At 41.4% G+C, this 23,041-nt stretch overlaps 1 protein-coding gene across 3 annotated transcripts in view; it reads right to left on the reverse strand.

Annotated features, from left to right (window-relative positions):
* Nucleotides 1–23,041, reverse strand: part of LSAMP (limbic system associated membrane protein) — a 1,399,704-nt gene that overhangs the window by 210,668 nt on the left and 1,165,995 nt on the right. For all 3 annotated transcript variants that reach the window (XM_083737172.1, XM_083737171.1, XM_083737170.1), the window contains one exon: nt 1,513–1,745. In XM_083737172.1, coding sequence (XP_083593298.1) covers nt 1,513–1,745 — 233 coding nt within the window. The remainder of the gene's footprint in view (nt 1–1,512; nt 1,746–23,041) is intronic.

Consider the following 23,041-nt stretch of genomic DNA (forward strand, 5'->3'; position numbering starts at 1 on the left):
CTGCAGATTGGAAGGGAAGGAGGAACTTTTTCTGCCTCCCCACTTCCAGCTACTCACTGAAGACTGGAGAAGAGACCCTCTTAAGAATATTAAGGGGAAGGACTAGACCATGTGAAAAATGAACATAATATTTTAGCTGCAATTCATTCATTTTCAGCTTTGTATTCTTCTTATAAAAAGAGTGCCTAGACATTCCATTGTTGTGACCATAACCTAGGTTTAAGGTGCCATTTAGCTCCTGGCTTTCATATCTCATTTTCTAACACTGAGACTGGTATATACTTTACACTTGGCAATCTAAAATCAAAATAAATGAATGGTTGTATGACTAATTCAAACTGCCTGGCTTCAGTCAAATATTACCAATAAGATCACAAGTAAAGTATAATAGCAGTAAGCATCTACTACCATTAATTCTCAGAAGACATTCAGATAAACATGGGATAATAATAATGATAATTTATTATTTGTACCCGCCCATCTGGCTGGGTTTCCCCAGCCACTATGGGCGGCTTCCATAGAAACAAAAAATACACTAAAATATCACATTAAAAACTTCCCTGAACAGGTTTAGCTAGTTTGGTAAAGAAAAACTGTTTCATATGCATTGTACTGTATTGGCCCAAATATAAGCCACACCCGAATATAAGCTGCATCTTTAAAATTCAGGGGGAGGCGGAAAGACAATACTCGAATATAAGTCGCTCCCTTAAAATTCTGCAGGCACTCACACCCATGCCATTTTACTCTATGTCTGTTTCAGCAGCGATATCGTAAAAGCCAATTTTTGTAAGGTCGCAAATTTAAGCCACACTTTAACTTTTCATGGTCAGAACTGGGGAGAAAGGTGAGGCTTATATTCAGGCCAATATGGTATATGCGATATAGCACTGTGACACCAGATGGCGCTGTGGAGACCCATCTTTCCCTTCCGGATTTCCCTGTATGAGTTTACAACGCACTTAACTGAATCGCTTCTTTGATGTGTCTAGATCCAGTCATGAGCACCAAAGCAATCTTGGGTATTACAGTTAGTAGCTAGAGTTCTCCCCTCAAAAAGTTCTGTCTCACCACCAGCAGGAGTGGATCTATTATGAAATGAATGAATCTTAAGATTCAGGGCCCCTCATCCTGGAGAGGCCCTGGAAGCGACTTTAGTCCACAATGCTTTTAAAAACTGCTTTAAAAAGTGTATCAAGCATGTATATAATATTTCCCCAATCTCCCCTAATTTTCACCCCCCTCATTAACTCAAAAACTATGGTTCAAATGAATTTTTAATTCACAGCAGTGATTTTGGCATGTGAAATAATCTGGTACAGCAATTTTAATCAAAATCTGAGTTGCTGTTTTTGTAAAATGTGGTGATCTGTCATAGAAAACCCCCATTGAAGAAGATAACAGCGGTTACCCAGACCTCATTGTGGGTTACAAAGGGGCCCCCATATCATTTCAAGCTCCAGGGCCCCCCAAATGTAGGTCTGCCACTGACTGCCCGCCATGATTTCTTACCTTGAACGATCAAATAAACCTGTGAAGTCTTGGGATGATGCAGTGTTTGCACTGAGCATGTGTATGATCCCTCATCATAGACATCCACTTTCTGAATCCGGAGGCTGTATTCCAGAAGAGAAAGTTGTTGGAGCTCTACTCGGGGGTCCAGAGACCACTTGTCCTGTCCAGCAAAAATGATGCCGGAACGATTTAACCAGGCCACCTTGGAGCTTTTGTCTTCTATAAAACACCTGTATGGGATGAAAAAGACAGATACTGGTATCAAAGAAGTCTTCTGCATATAGAGCCTGTAATACTTTTCATCCATCCAAACACTCCCTGAGGCACAAACACATCCACACAAAAATCCACTACAACTGTTACTATAAAAGGTAAAGGTATAGTAACAACTGTTACTATACTGTAGTATATTTTAATTAGCCAAGTTCTTTTCATTATTATTTTTAACCATGCTTGTATTGGGCTACACATCTGTCCAGGTCTGTAAAATTTCCTTTTCTAGGATATGAAACCTGACTGGAAACAACTTATCAGTGAGAGGCATCCACACAAGTGATGTGATATGAACCCACTTTTTTAAAAAAACTTTCATTTCCACTTGCTGTCCATATACTATGTCCAACAACATCTGGAGGGCTACAGGTTTCTCATCCCTGGTTCAAGCAATCTGAATTCATGACATGTCATCTTCTGCTTTCTCTACAGAGGAACTTCTGTATGGTTCAAAAGTTTACAGTATACTACCCTTTTTAAAACTACCTAGTTTGTGCAATGGCGAGGACAGTCCCCAAAATGTGTGAATAACTATTTCCCTCCTTATTCTTTCCCTCCTTGCTTTTTAAAGAGAGTTCAAGAACTCTTCTTAAGTTTTCTGCACTGTTTATCTCCAGGCTACAAGCTTCTCTCTGACATTGCCAATAGTGAGAACATAAAGTGAAAGTCTTTTTAATCCCCCCCCCCCATATGTACCTAGATGCTGGATGCAGAGCAAACTCAAAATATCCGCAGCCCCCTGCCAGCTTAAGGAGCGAGAGGTCAGGGCTATGAACTGTACTTTCTGTTTGTTATAGGAATGCAGCTGTTACATTATGCATTTATTCTCCAGTTCTGGCTCCCGCTAGCTCCTTTTGGCATTAGAGTTGTGTGCTATCTACCCCCTTTCTTGCCCATTGCTATACTAGACATTTTAATCTTTCCTGGAAACGTGATGCTGCCTGCCCCCTAGCCAACAGCAGATCTCCATACGGTGTACTTGCTGCCTAAACGGTACAAAAATTCTGATCTGTTTTTAGCAACCTTCCATTGTGCTTGCCTAAATGTCCTTAGAAAAACCAGGTGATACAGAGGTGAGAGGAAGGAGGGTGGAGATGTAGGGCAGACAGAAGCACAGTACGGTTTGCCACCTGGCATGCCCCTAGTTGCAGCTGTCGATAACAGTGGGGTATCTGCTAGCAGGAGGGGGGGGGCTGACAGCCCTTGCAGGCTACATTAGTCATTCAGTTCTTTTATGTAAAAGAATAACAAAGCTCTCAAAAAGTCAGGCCCAGCTGCATCTAGAGGATGAAGTTGACCCAGGAGGCTATACATAGAATCTCACAGCCCTTTTCCTCCAGAGCAATTAATCTGGAATAACTGCTGCTATGGAGCTCCATCAAATTTGCTCTGAATGCACTACCTAATATCAATTATTTCAAGGCAAGATTAACATTGCCCTTTGCTTTCACAGGTGAGGGAAAATGAGAAGCGGATGGGAAACAATGGTGTGTTTTGCTTTACAGAAGCACTTCAAACTACCTAACACATTGCTTTGAAGGAGGAGCATGCTGAGTACTCAAAACACATAAATGCAATTTGAAGTTCAATGGTAAAATATTTTGAACCTTCATTTAGTCCTGACTGCAATGTACAGAACACATGCTCTTTGCAGAAGTGACAAGGTTTGCAATCAATATTAGAAGCCAGGTGAGGCTGAGGATCGTGTCGTGTTGGTGTGGAAACTCTCCATGCAGTTTGAAGAAAGCATGTGAATAACAGTTCTACATATTATATAGAGCAGTGGCCTAGTACAATGGTGTGTGAACTTTTATGCACCTGGTTCAGACTGGGCCCAACTAGAAAATAATAATAATTTAGGTGTGATTTGGATCAGGCCTGAATTAAGTTGTCACTAGCAGCATCTAGATTTGATGGTTCTCCAAGATAAGGAGTGCTGGCATTCACTTGGAGACAATGGGACAGTCATTGCTTCTCAATATGACCTATCTCACAGGGTTATTGATTTAGAAAACAAACAAATCAGGAAGTGGAATAAGATGTATACCACCTTAAACTCCCTGGGATATAAACAGTGCTTTTTTCTAGGGGTATGCAGGGGTACACATACCCCTAAACATTTTGTGAATCTAAGTTTGGCCTCATTGAGGGGCAGCATTTCAATATGAGTAGGGAAATGAGAGTACCCCTAAACATTTTTTAAAAGAAAAAAGCACTGGATATAAATATAATAAATGAATAAATATGGCTGCTGCTGCAAATCTCAGACTTAAAAGTTCTGAATGTTCTCATAGGCATGCAGAGGAGTATATGTTGCCACCAGGAGCTGCAGGACATGCATGAATGCGTTTTTCTCAACATTTACACCCTGCCCTTTTTATGGTAAACAAGACTCAATGCAACTTGTTCCTGATGTTTCCTAGGTCAATGGATACTTCTACTGGCTTGGAGGGAAACCCTTCAGTTTGCCTCTATATCTCACTTGATGCATATTTTTCCTTTGCTACTTTGTCTCTGGGGAGTCTAAGCTGAGTCCTTAACCCTTTTTCTGATCAAGGGTCATAGTTCAATGGTAGAGCATCTGTTCTGCATGTAGGAGGTCCCAGGTGCAATCCCTTGTATCTCCAGATAGGGCTAATATTTGCTATCTGAAAACCCAGAGAGCTGTGGCCAGAAAGCTCAACCAATGGGCAGCCTCCTACCTTCCTATGATAGCTGCTATTCTGTTTTCTGTCTTTTAAAAGGCAGCTCATTCAACCAAATATACATAAATGCCAGGCATATAATATCTATTTTTATTAATTGTGATTATTTTGCTCTGTGCCTTGATTTAAGTTTCATAGGCTAGTTTGAAAACTTGCTCTCAATATTTTAAACGATGAACAGAATACGAAGAGACATTTCACTTGCTCTGTATTTCTTGTTCTGTAACTAAATAAAAGCCTACAGTCTCCAGGGCTGTTGTTCTCTCACCTTTTGTCAGCTCTATTCACACAAGTGTATTTTGAGAGCAGAAGAATGAAGATTGGAACCTAAAGATAAGAAAACTATTTGGCAGTAGGGTTTCAAATGGTTTCTTGGGGGAAAAGTCAGACATTTACAGAGTTCTTCAAACCGAATGTAGGTCTGATCCATATACTGAGAACACAGATCACTGCTTTGCTAAAACATTCACAGCCTCCTTTTCTGGTTGTCCCCACTGGCAAACAAGTCTCTATTTGCTCTCTTCAGCATTGCTGGATGCAAATCTGAACTCTAATCATGAAAAGGTGTGAAAATATCACAGGAAGAGACACCTGCACAACAATCTGGCAAGAGATAGCGACTTGCCCAAGTTCACCCAGTAAGCTGCAGTATGTTCAACCCAAGTTTATATCCAGTATAACACACTAACTCTCCATGCTACTGACCAAAGGTAGAAACATGACCATCTGTCCTCAGTAAAAAAAAAAAAAACAACCATCCAGAGAATCTGCATGGAAAACCAGTCTCAGTCCATGCACAGAGCTTATTCAGCCCCTCCCCTTGTGCATACAGTTGTGGTAGAGGAGGACATCACTGAGTTTCTCCAAAGTTTTTATTAATTCCTTGGCAGCTTGTGCAATAAGATAGTTTTTTTCTTTAAACGGGGGGTGGATGAAATCAACAACCAGATGTGAAAATTCTAAGTATATACATTATTTTGTGTAACACTTTGCCCTGTGATCACACCTTAATAAAGATTTGCATCAAGTTGCTCAAACAGAGGGTAATAAGTGTTAATTCAATACTAACAGAATATTAACTGGCAAGTTAGTTGATGTCCAGGCAGCCACTGCATAGCACCCATCTGATTTTAAGCAACTATAAATGTTTATTAAGGATCAATGAACATAACAATAATTACATCTGAACATTTCCTAGTATACATTTTACACAGCTGTAATTGGCAGCATAATTTAAGGTTATTGGAGAAGATATCCAGCCTTTGTATGAATGCTTTTACATAAATCTGTATCAATATATCTACTTTTTTTTGAACAAAATGTGTTTTATGGGTGACTTAATGTCTACAGACACTCAGACCCAAAATATATTTCAGTTCTTTAATGGAACAGTCCACATGTATTGATGACAGTCACATTAGTGCCAAAAGCCTTTTGGTGCTAAGTATGACTCAGATTCAGTATACGATAGCAAAGTCGTAAAGGCCATCTCAGTTAAGACAGACAGTACTACACCAGTTTAGGAGGTACAATTGTCAAATATGTTCATGATTTAGGTAAAATTTCAAGAATCATAGAATGAATTTTAGTTGGAAGGGACTTTGAGGACCATCTAGTCCAACCACCTGCAATGCAGGAATATTCAGCTGCCCCATACGGGGATCGAACCTGCAACCTTGGTGTTATCAGCACTACTCTAAAACCAACTGAGCTATGACCCTGCATTTCATAAATAGATACAGATGGAGGGTATACCTTAGTGATTTAAGCACACACAGGGAGACACACCTGAAATCTTAGCATAAAGAAAGCACAAAGGAGGAAAGGATTTAAAAAATAGTTTGGAAAGAGTGCAGTGCATTTTTCTCCTGCAAATGTTAAGTTGCCTCTTTCTGAAAGCACCGCAACCTGCTAAAGCCTCCAAACAAAGCCTGCCTTCCCTTAAGGATCACACCACCACAAGTGCTGACAAGCCAGCTGTAATCTTGCCATTTCACATGAATTTGCAGGATTCAGCTAACAACTTCCCTTGCCACCCATCCTAGCCCCCTGCCACCTCCAGAGCCAGCAGCAAAATGGCAGGAAGGGAAATAAAACGGGATCAAATGCTGCTTGCTCAATGCAAAGCAATGCCGACTCCTGGCAGCCAGAGTAAACAAGCCAGGCAAATTCTCTAAAGGTTTGTAAAGTGTTATCCTGGAAAGCAAATGCTGTTGTTAGAGACAATACAGAAAGGGGCAGGGGAGGAACGACATCACAGCAAAGAAAACAAAGATGGTTTCTTTTCATCAGAACATAAGAAGAGTACTACTGGATCAGGCCAAGGACCTCTTTAGTCCAGCATCCTGCTTTCACAGTGGCAAATCGGAAGCCATCCAGCAGGACCTGGGCACACTATTTGTCCATTTCGTTTCACTTTTGATTTATGTGCCACCTTTCTATATTGCTATACACACAAGGTGGTTAAAAAGTATGTAAAAAAAATATATAATTGAGCAACAAAGTGCTGGCCAGGGCTGATAAGAGTTGTAGTCGAAGACATCTGGAGGGACACCAGGTTGACAAAAGCTGACCTAGGTATCATCCAGTGGCCGGAATGGGTGCTGCAAGCAGCTTCCCTCTCTCACCACACCCAAGACAAAATTCTTCCCTGGTTGTGGTCCCTCAGCCACCAGCAGTCAGAGGCTTGCTGCCTTCAACAGCAAAGGTAGAACACTGTCATCATAGCTAGTAGCCATTGATAGCTGTGCCCTCCATCAAGTTGTCTAATTCTCTTTTAAAGGCATCAAAGTCCCATACATCTTATGGGAGAGAATTCCTTAATTTAACTATCAGAATTCCTTAATTTAACTTAATTTAACTACTTTATTTTGCTAGTCTTGAATCTTTCAACATTCAGTTCCTCTGGGTGAATCAGAGTTCTATTCTTGTGTAGTTCTCCCTAAGAGAAGGATGACAGTAAAATTTATTTCTGGCCCTATTAACCAAGCAGATGCAGCTAGCCCCAGTGGAAGCCTCTAACCTATGGGAGGGAGGGCTGAGAAAATTTCCTCTACAGGAGGCACGGAAGAAAGTGGTTGTCCAAGTGCTTCTTGGATAGAAACACACCCTCTTGAAAACAGAACATCCCATTCCAATATGGCTCATGAGGCTGCCATCAAAATCCTAGCCTGCCATTGTTATTTCTCTCTGCAAAGAAAACCTCATTTCTAGAATTGCATTAGTACATAGCAGAGGAATAAAGTGGATTGTTAGATTTCTGCACTGATGTATAGGTGTTTGTTTGAATCTTGTAGAGCCAAAAAAAATTTCATGAATACACAATGGGCAGATCTGTTACACCCACCAACTACCACCAATGACAGACATTAAACTTCCCTAGGAGGTTCCTGAACTCTATAATTCTTTGGCTCCTTAAGCCAAGCAAATAGCTGCACAAGAGTAGCCAAATACTACTGAGACCAAGAACAACAAACTGTTTGCCAGGCTGTGTTCATACTTAACCTTGCATTAGAAGCAAGCATGGTGCAAAAAATGTGTGGAAGGATTCTAAAGACAAATACAACTTCAAGGCTCCAAAAGACAAATAAAACATTATACCAATGCCAGAGGACTTGGAGCATGAAATAAAGCAGAAGTCGAGTCCAGACCTGAAGCGTCTGTAACCCGAGGTACGACTGTACTGGTATGGGGATGGCAGGGAAGGACATAGCAGATGAGGCAACTGTGTTTACCCTCCACTGCATGTCAAAGTTCTAGATTCTCATATCCAGACCGGCACCAGCTTGGCTTCAGCAATGTTGCTGCACTAAGTGTCTTCTATCACATACAGTGGTACCTCGGGTTACAGACACTTCTGGTTAGAGACACTTCAGATTACAGACTCCGCTAACCCAGAAATAGTACCTCAGGTTAAGAACTTTGCTTCAGGGTGAGAATAGAAATCATGTGGCGGCAGTGGGAGGCCCCATCTGCTAAAGTGGTGTCTCAGGTTAAGAACAGTTTCAGGTTAAGAACGGACCATCAGAACAAATTCAGTTCTTAACCCGAGGTACCACTGTATTATCTAAGAGCTCAAGGCTCCTCCAAACAAGACACCTGGGTTAAGTTATGAATGTCTAAAATCTGAATACAATTTATGGATTGTATTTACTTAAATTTATCCATCTGATTTTTACTGGATTGATTCCATGAGGGATTGAAGGCGTATGCCCACCCCTAATAAAATGGGCACATTATGTTTGAAAATTCCATTAATATTTTTTCAACATAAAGACATGTTTGCATAGAATCATAGAATTGTAGCACTGCAGAGCTGGGAAGGACCCTAGGAGTCATCTAGTTCAACCCCCTGCAATGCAGTGATCTCAGCTAAAGCATCCATGACAGATGGCCATCCCAGCCTCTGCTTAAAAGCCTCCAGTGAAGGAGAGTCCCCAAACCTTCCAAGGCAATTGCTTCCACTGTTGAACAGCTGTTACTGTCAGAAAGTATGCCCCGATGTTTAGTCAGAATCTCATTTCTTGTAACTTGAAGCCATTTATCTCAAAAAAACAAAAACAAAACAAAACTGTACATGAAGAAAAATAGACATTCTGCATTTATTTATTTTTTGCTTTCACTTGCACAAAAAATGAATGTCACATGTGAGATAGTCTCTATTGTGGCCAAGTAAAGAGAATATTGAAATTGAACATAGGAATTCTGTGTTCAAAATTCTTGAGTAGCCATCAGTTCATATGAGTAGATTTGGAGGAAAATGATTTCCCCTGTATCCAATACCCCAACCTTGAAACCAGATTCATAATAATAATTACATCACCTTGGGTACCTCATATGTAGGAATGTATACTATAAATATTAACAACCAACAAACTTTGTTCCATTTTGCTCATATCCAGAACCAGGGTTTTGGGTGTGTGGTTTTTTGGCGCTGTGGTCTAAACCACTGAGCCTAGGACTTGCCGATCGGAAGGTTGGCGGTTTGAATCCCCACGACGGGGTGAGTTCCCGTTGCTCGGACCAAGCTCCTGCCAACCTAGCAGTTTCAAAGCACATCAAAGTATAAGTAGATAAATAGGTACCGCTCTGGTGGGAAGGTAAATGGCGTTTCTATGCACTGCTCTGGTTTCGCCAGAAGCGGTTTAGTCATGCTGGCCACATGACCCGGAAAAACTGTTGGCTCCCTTGGCCAGTAAAGCGAGATGAGTGCAGCAACCCCAGAGTCGTTCGTGACTGGATTTAACTGTCAGGGGTCCTTTACCTTTACATTTAGACATGCATAGAACAATATTTAGTATTTTATGAAACAGATAAATTCTGGAAAATATTTTTAAACATTGAAATAGATCAATTATGAAAACAACAACAACTCAGTTCTTTGAATGCTTGTTTTGAAGGACATTTATTGGGGGGGGGGGAGAAGGAGAGGAAGTTTGACTGGAACTCCTTAATCCTTTCTAATTATCAAGCCTGCCTAGGCTATATGAAACATTTTGGGTTATATCAGAGAACTACAGTACCTGATGCCCTTAAACCCAGTTAAAATGCAAAATGACAATCAGACAGATGGAGCAAAACAGTAATAGATCACAGTGAACGAAGGGGTGGGGAGAAGCGATATCAAGGCACCCAATGCAGCTACTGAAGAATTAGTTAAAGTCATAGCTTAGTAATGTAAAGACAAACTCTGAAAGGAATGGAGACTAAGGGGAGGAAAATGAGGGCAAGACAGAGACACTGAACAGGTGAAAAAGAGAAAGCAGCAGCAAGAATGTGTGTGTGTGAGAGAGAACTTCAAAGCTTCCTGCCTTGCTTCTCCCACACCCAAATACCATTCTACAAACACAGGAATGATCAATGAAGAAAGACATCAGCAAAGAAAGGCACAGAATAATAATAAAAAATAATAATCAGAGATGATAAAAACGGATCCATAACATTAATAGGTTTGCTTCTTATGCAGTCAATGTTATTATAGCGGTTTCATCTTCATATGCAACACATTTCCCACTTTTAACTAATCTCTGTGTAATAATAAGCACATACAGTATATTGCTTATATTGCAGAAACACCCTTGCATATTTTCCCATATGTTATGTGGGCCTTTTCAGGGTGCCTGACAGATAGCAACATAACAAGTACAGAAGTATCCAGCATTGAGATGCAGTGATGAAGAAAGCTGAATCCATTGCCCTGTTATTTCCCATGCAGCTGTCACAGGCACAGGATCAAAAAAGTCTTGGTTCAAATGTGTGTGTGTGTGTGTGTGTGTGTGTGTGTGTGTGTGTGTACTTGTGTGTATGAGTGTATGTGTGTGTGTACACACATGTCCTGGATGCAAAGATCAAGATTTGGGGCAAATATTCTTTGGTGAGAGAACCTCAGCAGATTTAAAACCACAAAATATGCAGCAAAGGTAAACATGGACATATAGGTTGTTAGAGCTTTAAAATTTGCCCTTGTGAGATTCAAAATTTCCCTCTTCCCCCAGCATAGAAGACCACGCATTTGGTAAGTTAAAAATTGGTTTACTTACAAATTCTTCAAAGGCCAGATTCATATGCTTTTCCATACAGCACTCAGGAAAAGGTTGCATAGGTAGTAAAACATGACTTAGTGACAGTGGTGGAAGTTCCTAAATTATTGGTATAGGAACTTCAGCTTGGCTTGTAACAGCCATGTGGTCTGAGTTGCAGCAACTAGCTCAGGCCTTCTCACACACTGAGCTTCTCAGGTGAAATGAAGGGGAACAAAGTGCTGATTACCTAGCCCCTCCCAAGGTGAGCTAAGCCTGGCAGGGCACTCTTATGGTTTTAACTCCTTCATACTTTAATTAGACTCAAGCATGTTGGTTATATGAGGCTTGTTATCCCACAAAAGTTGGTGATAAGCCCATCTCTATGTATTGCTAGCAGAATACATCTCACCAGTCACCACTAATATCTTTTATAAATGCAGTGACTTTATAATTTTTTTGCAGCTCTGCTGGAGGAGGCAAAGATGGAAGAGATACTGACATGGTAGTGAAGATATAAGCACTTGTCATTAGGGAGGCTACAGAATTCCTACAGAAATAAAAACAGGAATAGAAATTGCCTATTATCGGTTATCAATCCCATGTCTGGAATGGAAGTCAGTCCAGTGAATATGATTGGTATTTGATGTTGTTCTTGCTTTCAGTCCTCAAACTATACATAATTGATACACAACACCCCCCTTCATGATGTTTTCTTTGCACTGAAATTAATGAGGAGGAATGTAATGGCAACATAATTTCACCACAGTGGGCAGGGAGACAATATATTTTTTGATGGAAGATGAAGTGCAGCAGGTTGGAAACAGTGCTGCACGTGATGCTATGACAACAGAATGGAAAGTGAGGCCTTCTTATATCCATCCCTGCCATTGTTCTTAGTGTGCATACTGCTCTGGTTGCTGAAGCACAGATAAATGTAAACAAAAGTCTAGCATTGACAAACCTTCTGATGTGCTTAACCTACCTGCTTTGCTTCCCATATATTGCTCCTACTTGAAAGCTAAGAACAGCTTTCCGAGCAAGACACATATGCACAGTCTCATTTCCATATCTAAGGCCAGCTCTGAAATACCATCAGCAAATGATGCTCATCAAGAAAGGCACCAAGTGGCAGATTCACTCTCAGCTGTTCTGCTTCTATTCATTTTAACAATAATGATCACCACACACGCATGCACGCACGCACGCACGCACGCACACAAAACTCATCCACAATGCCTCTGTTCAGTTTAGGGTGCCTCATTTACAGGAAGGTACAGGCAAGTTGAAGATAGTTCACAGAAAGAAAAGCAAACTAACAAATAAAGTGGGGCAGGAAGCGTGAAAGAGCTGCAACAGAGCTGAGCTGAAAGGGAAGTTTAAGATTTCTAAGTATGTGTAGGTTTGGGTAAGCAAAAACTTGAACCTGTTTGGAGGGACCATTGTAACAAGTCAAAAGCAAGAAGAATCTAAGAAAGAATCAATAATGTATACAAAGTTCTAGGACTAAACACAAAGGGATGGGCAATGCTACCTCTGCATTTAAGCAAAGGGAGGTAGCCACATCAGGTGTCTGGTTTTGAGTGTCTTCAATTTCTTCATTTCTCTCTCTCTCTTGGGAGATGATAGATAGATTGATAGATAGATGATAGATAGATAGATAGATAGATAGATAGATAGATAGATAGATAGATAGATGAGATTAATATTTTTTAGTACTGTATATAAGGTGTACTATAAGAGATTCTGTGTCATTTATATTTTTTTTTCTTCTGTGCCATTTATATTAAGCAGGGAACTAAAGTAAACTTTTTCTCTCCTCTTCTAGCATCTTTGAGTTTTCTGCATGTCACGGATGTGTCACTTTTGTCCACTGTGGGCTGTGTGAGGGAATTATTTGAAAAGGGCTTGAGGCAGGAAACGAGAGAGAAAGAATGCCGGGAATGAGGTCTCTTGGGAGCTTTGATCTAAACTCACCTTCATCCCTGCACCCACAATGAGCTTTTCCAAAGGAAGATGCAGTTATAAATAAATAAGTAGAAGAGAAAAAAGAAATGGCAGGGTTTATTTGATGGAAGACTTTTTTTTCTTTTCTTTTTTACTGTCAGCATGAAAGTTAGGAACTGATTTATAACTGATCTTTGGGAAGAAGGAAGCAAAGGCTGTAAGGATCAATTGATCTCTCGAAGAGGGACATGGATGAGGCCTGATACTAAGCTGATTCACGGCTATCTTAAGAATAATAACTATAAACAAGTATCTTATTGTGTTGCAGGTTCTATAAGAAGCTTTCTGTTTTAACCTTCAACAGAGCTTACAAGATGTAACTAGACTGATTTTCATACCTTTTTAAAAACGTTTTGTGTGTATGTATGTATGTGTACACCCACCCACGCCCTGAAACACACAGACAGATGGCCTGTCAAATTCATTGCATTTTAGGGCCTAAGCAGCAAAAAAGACTAGAGCAGGGTGGAAAAATGATTAGAACTTCTCGGCTAACACAAGGTTGTAATAGTCTCACCTTCCCACTCCTCAGCAAACGTTTGCAACAGGCTACAGAAATAATCTCTTTGCATTTCTAATTCTAAACCTCAGGGAGATAAGAGCATAGCTACGTTCATAAGAAGCCTTCTCAGCAACTTAAAAGCCCCTGGTGGCATAAAAGCAGTGATATAATGGGTTCTCGCACACTTACTTTCCCCTTGACAGTGGTTTAGCACCACAGGAAGTCAAAGTCTTTTTATCTCTCTGCTTTATTTAACTGGTGTAATTAAAATAAATTGATTTCCCAACCAATTAGTTATCAAATATCTGTAACTACTTTAAAGCTCTGGCATTATTGCTTAATCTCAGAGGCCCCTGTGAGTGATGCCAACCTGCTGTCTCTTTACCTGAACAACTGCTCCTATTAACTTACTCCCAGGTAAGCAAAGCCTGAGGTGTGAAATCTGCAAGGAGGGTGGAAAAGGAGAGAAGAAAATTGATGCTGCTGGACTGGAATACTAATAAGTACATTCTGCTGGTCTTGATAGAAACTAGTGGGCAATGCCAGCTTGATACCACCTGTTAATCAAGGTATGTAAACTAAATATAGTCATCCACAAATGACAGCATGCACACCAGAGATGCTGACGGATGCAGTGCTAAAAACAGATGGTACCAGCAACAAAGGACACCAGGTCATCGTGTACCAAGCTTATTAACAGCAGATGTTATGTGTGAGTGTGTGTGGTATTTGCTATAGAGTGCAGAGACGAGCCCCCAAGATGAAGGTCTTTCTTGATCCAGCATTTTAAATTATGGCAATTGATTGCTGCATGTGTGGTTTCCCAAACTGAAAAGCTGCGTCTTAGTGCTCCTTTTGGGTCCTTATATAATCCTAGCATGGGAGGAGAATGAGCCGGTGATTGTGCTTAGCAAGGGAACCTTTGTGAAGCAGAACCCTTGTGTCTGGGGGGGAATAATTTCCCCGCCGGAGTGGAAGCGGCAAATGCCCATGACACTCTTGCCAGCCCCTCTCTGCTGCTGCCAAAGTCATGGCGGTATGAGGTGCAGTGCGGGCGAAGAAAGCAAGTGAGGAGGGAAGAGAGTGAGCAGCTGTCAGATAGGGGCTGCAGCAAGGGAGGCAGTGAGCTGACTTGTGCGTCATTTGGTGCCATGGTCCTGTGCAAGCCAGCCAGCTGACATGTGCCCCAATTTTCTACTGATAAATGTTGGAGGGCATGTTATTGTATCATAATATGAATTCTATGGAATTACAAATCACACAGCATCTGGTATAGCACACTGCAACTGATACAACAAGTGGATAAATAATCAAGAGGTCAGCCAAGGTAAGCAACCCAAGGCCTGTGGGCTGGATCCAGCCCAATTGCCTTCTCAATCCGGCCCGTGGACGGTTTGGGGATCAGCATGTTTTTATATGAGTAGAAGGTGTCCTTTTATTTAAAATGCATCTCTGGGTTATTTGTGGGGCATAGGAATTTGTTCTTTTTTTTTCTTTTCCAAAATATAGTCCGGCCCACCATATGGTCTGAGGGATGGTGGACCGGCCCACAGCTGAAAAAGGTTGCTGACCCCTGGCCAAGACCATCAGCAATTTTCAAGTGGTCTGTGGGGAAGAGAGTTGGAAACTACTGCCCTAAGCCCACTCACTGAGCTTTGCCAATGGATGAGGATTTGAACCTAGATTTTGCTGAGCCAATGCTTTCTCAGTCAATCAATATATCACATTACAGTTATTTTCACTGCAAAAGGGTGCCATCTTGATTGAGCTCCTTGTTGGCACTTTCAATCCAGTAACTTCTTGCATAGCACCTACAGGCCATTCTGATTATAAAGGTAACACCACAATTCGCAATGTTTCTCCCACTTATTTTAGCAGCCATAAATTCTTACATATGGTTGCAATTAGATTGTTTCAAATGAGACTGAAGATAATGGATCCCGGGATTCCTTATTCTTCTCCTTTGCCAAGACTAAGTCAAAGTCATTTTCAGGCCAAAACATGGCCCTTTTCTTGATTGATGAAGCTAATAAAGAGACTTTATTGTGATATAAATAGCCTTAAAAATGTCCTGGAGAGTCAATATCAGTGCCTGATGGCCTCATGCATGCAAGGTCCTTGTCTTAAATTGTACTAAAGCTTAATGAGTTATGGTTCACAGAAGTTTTCTGTTGGGTTTGAGTATTGATTTGGGAAATTATAAAATGGTAGAGCAGAGATACTCATCAATGGAAGGAACTAAGTGCTTCAACAACCTTGTACAATCTTATTACTGAGAAAAAAATCGCCTTGCTTTTCTAGTCAGCTCAGAACATAGCAATTGGCTCAGACCAACATGAGCCTAAGGAACATGTGCAATATAGGCCGGTTTTTCAATTCTTTTCCAGCTATGGACCAATCTGGCAATTCCATATGTAGGTGGATTGTGAAGGGAAAAAAATTAAATTTAAAAAGGGTAATCCATACACGTTGTTCAAGAGTGATGCACATCAGAACCCACTTGAAGGATGCAGAATATCATAGTGAAGTTCTGTCAGAGCTGTGCACCATGCTAGCTGCCCCATTTACTAAACCTGTCTCAGACTTCTTAAGAGGGTAGCTCATCCTGATCAAACAGAGACAGCTTTTAGCAGCCAATCGAGCAGAGAGAAAAGATGGATGCCTCAGATAGCTGGCACTGGGAAGGCATGGAGTTGTGAGCCTCCCAACCTTGAATAGTGTGAGAGCACAAGGCAATGGGTGCTCCTGTTCTTTCTTCTTATTCTTCTTACCCCAGTAAAGAAATCCTCGGTTTGGGATTTGTTTGTGTTTGGTCCTTGCCTATATGCAAGCTCATAGGAGTGCAACAACTCCATGTCCTCTTACAGCCAATTTTATATTATGCAGTCTTCTTTTTTCAGAAGAACCAGAAAACCCTTTTGCTTGTTTCCACCTTGTTGGGTTATTAATGCTGGAGTAGACACCACTGGCTTAAGGCTCTCCCCGCTGGGAGCACACGGGAACCTCCAAGATGGCTGCCCTAGGAAGAACTGCCAGGCTGTCTTTTCTGTAATCTGGCATACTCCCACGGCCTGCATCTAGAGGGAGCCAACTGCAACAACACGTTCAGACCACGTTTGCATGTTCAGATCAGTATAACCTACACTAAGGGGTGTATAAGTCCACAGCATCTCTGCACCAGGAATAACTGAGTGATCTGCTTGTCACTTGATGCAGAGTTGGGGAAGAATTACCTGATTGGAAAGAGGCAAGGCCAGAGCAGTGAATGGGCACTTTCTTCTTCTTCATAGAAACCTTTAATTATTTAAATAATTTGTTTATATTGATTGGTATGCCCAAGCACTGAGTTTGGGCCTTATTGTTGTAGGTGCTAAAGAGAGTACCTATATAGCTATATATAATCTATCCAGGAGGATAGGGTGATACATTACTCACTTTAAACAATTGAGAGAAGGACCTGACACTTGCAATTGGGTTGCAGTTTATACTGGGAATAAGGCTCAGAACTGTGAAACCTGTGAGAGCATCATGAGGAGAAGAGATGGACTTTCCTTTGAGTGCTACCAGGAGAAAATGGCTGTGTAAAGTCACTGCTCACACAGAGCACAGGAATGTATAGCTCTGACATCATTAGAATGTCCACGTCTGACTGGTCGATGAGCAATCTCTCTCTCCCACGCCACCCAAATACAGAGAAATTGACATGTCAGCCAGCCAATTAAAGGCTTCTGTGGAAGGATCTTCCTGGCACTGATGGTTTGTGAGATTGCCAGCAGAAGACAACAAGAGGAAATAACAAGAGGTGGAAAACATCTGTGACGTCTTAAATGGTTTCGAATACCAATGCAGTCTGAAAAAAAAGGAAAAAGAAAAAAGAAAGGGCAAACAAGATAGATAGGCAGCTGGTGGTAAGATCTGAAGGTACATATATAAGGTACATCTGTGTCAGTAGGTTTTTGAGCTCATGCTAGAATTATCTCACTAAAAATCAAGTCAATGCTTCTGCATGAGAGAGAGAGAGAGCCCTGGAATTGCTTTCTTTCAAAGAACTGAGTATAAAAAATTTCCTCTTTGGACTGATAAATGCAAATGAGCCATCATCTTAATATGGACACAAGGGCGATGAGGTAAAGAGGAGGAAGATGTGGTTAAAGCACATCTTTAAAGCTGCATAGGGCATACAATTGTATCTCTGTCCTGAGTGAATGTATACCCAATGCTTGGATACCACTTTCATCTGTTTGTCATGGCGTTCTTATTGGATTTGTGCAGTTCAGCAGAATAAGAAACTCCATGAGGCACTGTCATAAAAGTAATGCTAATGTTCCCCTTCCCAAAATTAAGCAGCCCATTATTTTTTTTAAAAAACACCTTTTACAGTGACTCCCACTCCCTGACTTCCTGAGGGAGTGTAAATTTCATACACGACCTGCGGTGTGGAAAAAAAAAAAGTCTTTCAAATGAGCTAAATTAAGCTACCATTAGCATCTCATGGTGACCTCTTGTTCTACTATTATGGGGCAACGTAAAAGGATGGAATGATCACGTTTCATAGTCCCATTCACTGCTTTAAACACCTCCATTAAGTGCCCTTTAGTTTCATGCTAGTAATTTCTCTCTCTTTTTGGGAGGCTAAAAAAGGCTAGTTGTCCAATCCAGCTAGGGCACTGGTCTTAATCAGTTTGGTCAGAACCAACTTCTGGTTCACAGCCTGACCTAAGTGGTGATGCTCAACAGCAGCACTACCATCATACAAATATATGGTAAAACAAAACAAGGGACCCCTCCAACTATTTTATACTCAAATCTGTGTCCTGATTCTGAAAGCTGAAGACTACAGAGCTAGGGCATAGTGTGAACAATGTTTCCAAACTGGTGGTGCACATGCCGCTACCTTCCAGTCCAATAGCTGGAGCTGAGTGCAGGCAACCCTTTCAGAAAAAAGACTACTAATTTATTTACTTACACTGTGAATTGTACGCAACTAAATTTTGCTCCCAGTACACTCACTGAAATTAGACTTCATTTAGTCGTGCCCATCAATTTCATTGGGTTTGCTCTGCTCTGAGTGTAACAAATGGTGGCTGCAACCCAATATAAGTACAGGTATTTGTGGCAGCCTGTAATAGTGCCTGGAAGTCGATGACACAGTCTAGGTTCCATCCAGAGCAGGGATGGGGAACCTCTTTTCAGCCCAAGGCCTGCATTCCTTCATGGACAATCTTTGGCAGAGATGGGTGTGGCCAGGAAGCAAAAGCAGGAGGAGCAATTGATGGATACCTTTGGATAGAAGGATGCATTCTAACCGCACCAAAGCCAGATGTTTCTACAAACACATACTGTATGAACACATCTCTCCATCCAGGGAAGGAAAAGGCATTGTGACAGCTCAAGGACACATGCCACCTAGATCAAAGGCATTTGAAAAGGTGGTCAGCTGGGCCAGTGAGAGATATGGCCTGGGGAGGGTCAGAAAATAGAGGCTTGGAGGGACATAACTGGTTGTCAGGCCTGAGATTCCCCACCCTTGCTACAGAGAGGCAGAAGAATCTGCAGATGGGCTCAATGAATGGCTGGGGATAAAGGTAGTAACCCATAAAGGCTTTCCCTAACTTCTCCTTTTCTGCTGAATAACTGATCAACAGGATATTATGCAGCTCTCTGCATGTGGCACCAGATGCTCCTTAGGATCGATGTATCTATTTATTCCTAATCTGTTCCATTAATTCACCTATGGTACATATTTTTAAAACTCTGAAAAACAACATCCCCCCATACACCTGCCGGCTATCATATTTTTCCACATGTTGTATTAATTAGCAGTATTGTTTATTTACTTGCATTGGTTAATTAATTGTTATGAATTTGTTATATTCTCATTTTATTCAGGTGGGCTGTGTATGAAAGAAGCCTTCCAGCTTTTATAAATCCCAGGATCTTTGTTGGTGTTTTGTTTTGTTTTGCAAAATAAGAGTGAGTGATAAGAAATGGAAAACACACTTCCTCTTGAATCCATGCATCGCAGCAGAATTTGAAATGCCAAATTATTTGTGTTATGTATTAAGATTAGTGGCAGTTCTCACTCAGGGCCACCAGTATGTAAATGAAGGATTGAAAACTGTCGCTCCTGATTGGTTAGCTAGTTGTGAGTTGTTACTGTTTCAAGTTACTTAGTATTATATAAAGCAGCCAGCTAGGTTGCAGTCAGTCTGATTCCAGGAGCAGTTCTAACTGCTGCAATAAAGAACTGTGAGTCCAACAGAGCTGTGTCCTTCGTCCATCTTTTCCACTATTCAACAATTTGGTGAAACAGAAAATCTCTCATCTTTTTTGTAAGGTGATGAAAATCATTCAAAGAGAGCATTGAGTAGTTGCAGAGGTTATAAAATGGTGGAAAAAACTATTTAGGAAAAGGACTTAGGAGCCCTAAATGCCAGTTCAGTTCTTCATCCAAATGATTTAGATAAGACTAGGAAACAGAGAGTGTAAGAAAGAAGATTTAGGGGTAGAGACAATGGAAACTTGTCCATGTACATATTGCACCTGTGTTGCAACCTGCTAACTACTGAGCCATCTTATCATCATACAAAACGCTTCACAACTTGGGACCAGGCTGCTTAATGGGCCACCTTCCCCTATAAAGGTCACTAAGATCAGCAGACGAGGTCTTGCTGATAGTGCCACAACCTGCCTGCATGTCATCTGGTGTCAGTTTGCATGTGGAAAGGCCAGCCCAAGGCATTTTGCTGCCTGAGGCACAGTGCAAGACAGCACGCCCTTATTATTCCATGCACAGAAGCCAGCTGGATTGGTAATTGAATCCTACTTTAGTACCAGGGTTAGGACAGCCTTCTCTGCAGTACCGATATGCCTTGCAGCATAAATAACTCTGTCTTTTAAAAGGAGGGATTGGCTCCAGGGCTTAGGAGGAGCAGTCAAGAGATTGCAAGTGTGCAGTGCTTACCCTCTGGAATGTTCCCCTACCCCAACATTTGGGACGGTTGATTGTTTCCAACATTTAGTAGAAATCTATGTTTCCTTGAGCTTTTTCTGAGGAGTAGCACTATACTTTTCCCCTATTATCTGCTATTTGTGTTTCTTGCTTTAAATTTTTTTTGTGTGTGTGTTTACTTTGTAAACTGCTTGGAATTTTCTCCTAATGTAAGCAGTATAGATATATTATCTATAATATATTATCTAGAACTCTCGGGGGGGGGGGGAACCCACCATCTCCAGCCTGCTTTCTATCCTCGTCATCTTTTTTACTTCCTTACAAAAGACTTCCAATCAGCCAAAACTTCCTTCTATTCACTGTAGCCTCTGTCCCATCTCTCGTCTACCATAAGGGACACTCCAGTAGTTCTGCAGGAAAAGTAAGTACTATTGAATAGTGCCCTAAATCAAGAGTTACTTCCTCCCTCACAGGCACCAAAAACAAGCTGCTCTAAAAAGCCGTCATTTATGATGTCAGTAAATTGCCTCTCCAAATCATGCCCAGATGTGCAATTGAAAGCTCAGTCACCTTGTCTTTTTATTCCTGCCTGCAATGCCACGTGAATGCCTATGTCATTCTGTACACAATAAATCACGCCCAAGTACATTAAATGACCTGTTACTACTACTACTACTACTACTACTAATAATAATAATAATAATAATTGCATCAGCAGATTTAACAGCTTCCATAATTTCTGCAGCATGTTCACATCAACACTGCTTTCCTATCTGGTATTCATGGCACAAAGATTGCTGTAAGTTCCTCAAAACAATGGACCTTTACTGTGCAGCTAGCACATACTGTTAGTACTTCAGGAATAATATACAACCAGTCTATTACCAAGGATCAAAACAATTTGTCTGGTCAGGTTGTATATGTACACACACACACACACGAACGATAATGGTAGATAAAACAGAGAGGTAACCTTGTGTTGGGGAAGTCTGGAAGAGTAACCAGATGTATACACACCTAAAGGTTGGCAAGGCCATAGTGTTCAAGAGGAGAAGACTTACAACTATGCTCACCCAAGTGCTGCCATCTGCTGTCAGTCAAATTGTAACATGGCACATGGATGGATATAGCATCAGGCACACACAACTGGCATTTTTCATCCCACTGCCTGCTTTCTCATCCACTAGATGATCTTTCCAATTAGACTGTTGCACATGATGCAGAAATCCAAGAACAGAAATTATTACTTCTTTGCATCTCAAAATTTACATAGGGTTGAATCCAGTTGTGCTCTTTCACAAGTGCACACCTTTGATCCAGTGTATGCCTCCACTAATGGAAGAGAGACAGGGGCCAGTCTCTGCTGATTATAACTTCAGCTTGAATCCCTCTGAAAAATTGCTCAAGAGGATTGAGGAGCTCTCCAGAACAGGGTGGAAGGTAGCATTAGGGAAGCTGCTGGGTCAAAGGGTTCAACACAATTGGATTTGATCCATTTTTCCTAACATATGAAGCACTTCTGCTTATATTACTCCAACAGGTGTTTTTCAGAGAAGGGCAGTAGGATGTTCTTAGTGTTCAAGTGACACATTGATTGACATCTTTGTAAAGAAACCTATGGAGGAAAAAACTGACAGGATGCTTGTGTAAACTGGAATCACTCTATCACCTTACCAGTGTAAAAAAAGAAAGAGAAGCAAATGTCTAGTAATAATACCCTGGGGTTAGTAAAAACAGACAAGTTTTTTAAAGCGAAACTGTCACATTATCACAAACCAACCAAGGCCTGTGAAACTACTAATGATCAGTCAGGATCGTGCCATGACAGAACTCTGCTTTTACAGAATTATAAAAAACTGTAGTGTATGAATTTACATCAAGACCATTTATGCATATCGCAGAGTGGCTTCAGACACAAATGCATGTGTGATTACAGGAAGTGTGAGTCAGTCACACTTCCTGTAGTCACACATATAATTAATATCTGAAGTGAGGAATTATACAGGAGGAGGTGTGTGTGTGTTGAATGTATATCAGAAGTAAACATTCCCTGTCTGTCAGGTGATGCATGACTTCCCAGTTCAAACCTATAACACAGTGTTTCCCAAACTTGAGTCTCCAGCTGTTTTTGGACAATATCATCATCCCTACTTAGCAGGACCAGTGGTCAGGGATGATGAGAACTGTTGTACCAAAACAGCTGGATACCCAAGTTTGGGAAAACATGCAGTAACACAAATTGAGCTGTGAACAGTGTGCTGAAGATTTGTCTTTTGCCCTGCCTAACCCTGGGACGCAGGTGGCGCTGTGGGTTAAAGCCTCAGCGCCTAGGACTTGCCGATTGAAAGGTCGGCGGTTCGAATCCCTGCGGCGGGGTGCGCTCCCGCTGCTTGGTCCCAGCGCCTGCCAACCTAGCAGTTCGAAAGCACCCCCGGGTGCAAGTAGATAAATAGGGACCGCTTACCAGCGGGAAGGTAAACGGCGTTTCCGTGTGCAGCTCTGGCTCGCCAGATGCAGCTTTGTCACACTGGCCACGTGACCCGGAAGTGTCTCCGGACAGCGCTGGCCC

The sequence above is a fragment of the Podarcis gaigeae genome, assembly GCF_964106915.1.
Source record: "Podarcis gaigeae genome assembly, chromosome: 4".
NCBI lineage: Eukaryota > Metazoa > Chordata > Lepidosauria > Squamata > Lacertidae > Podarcis > Podarcis gaigeae.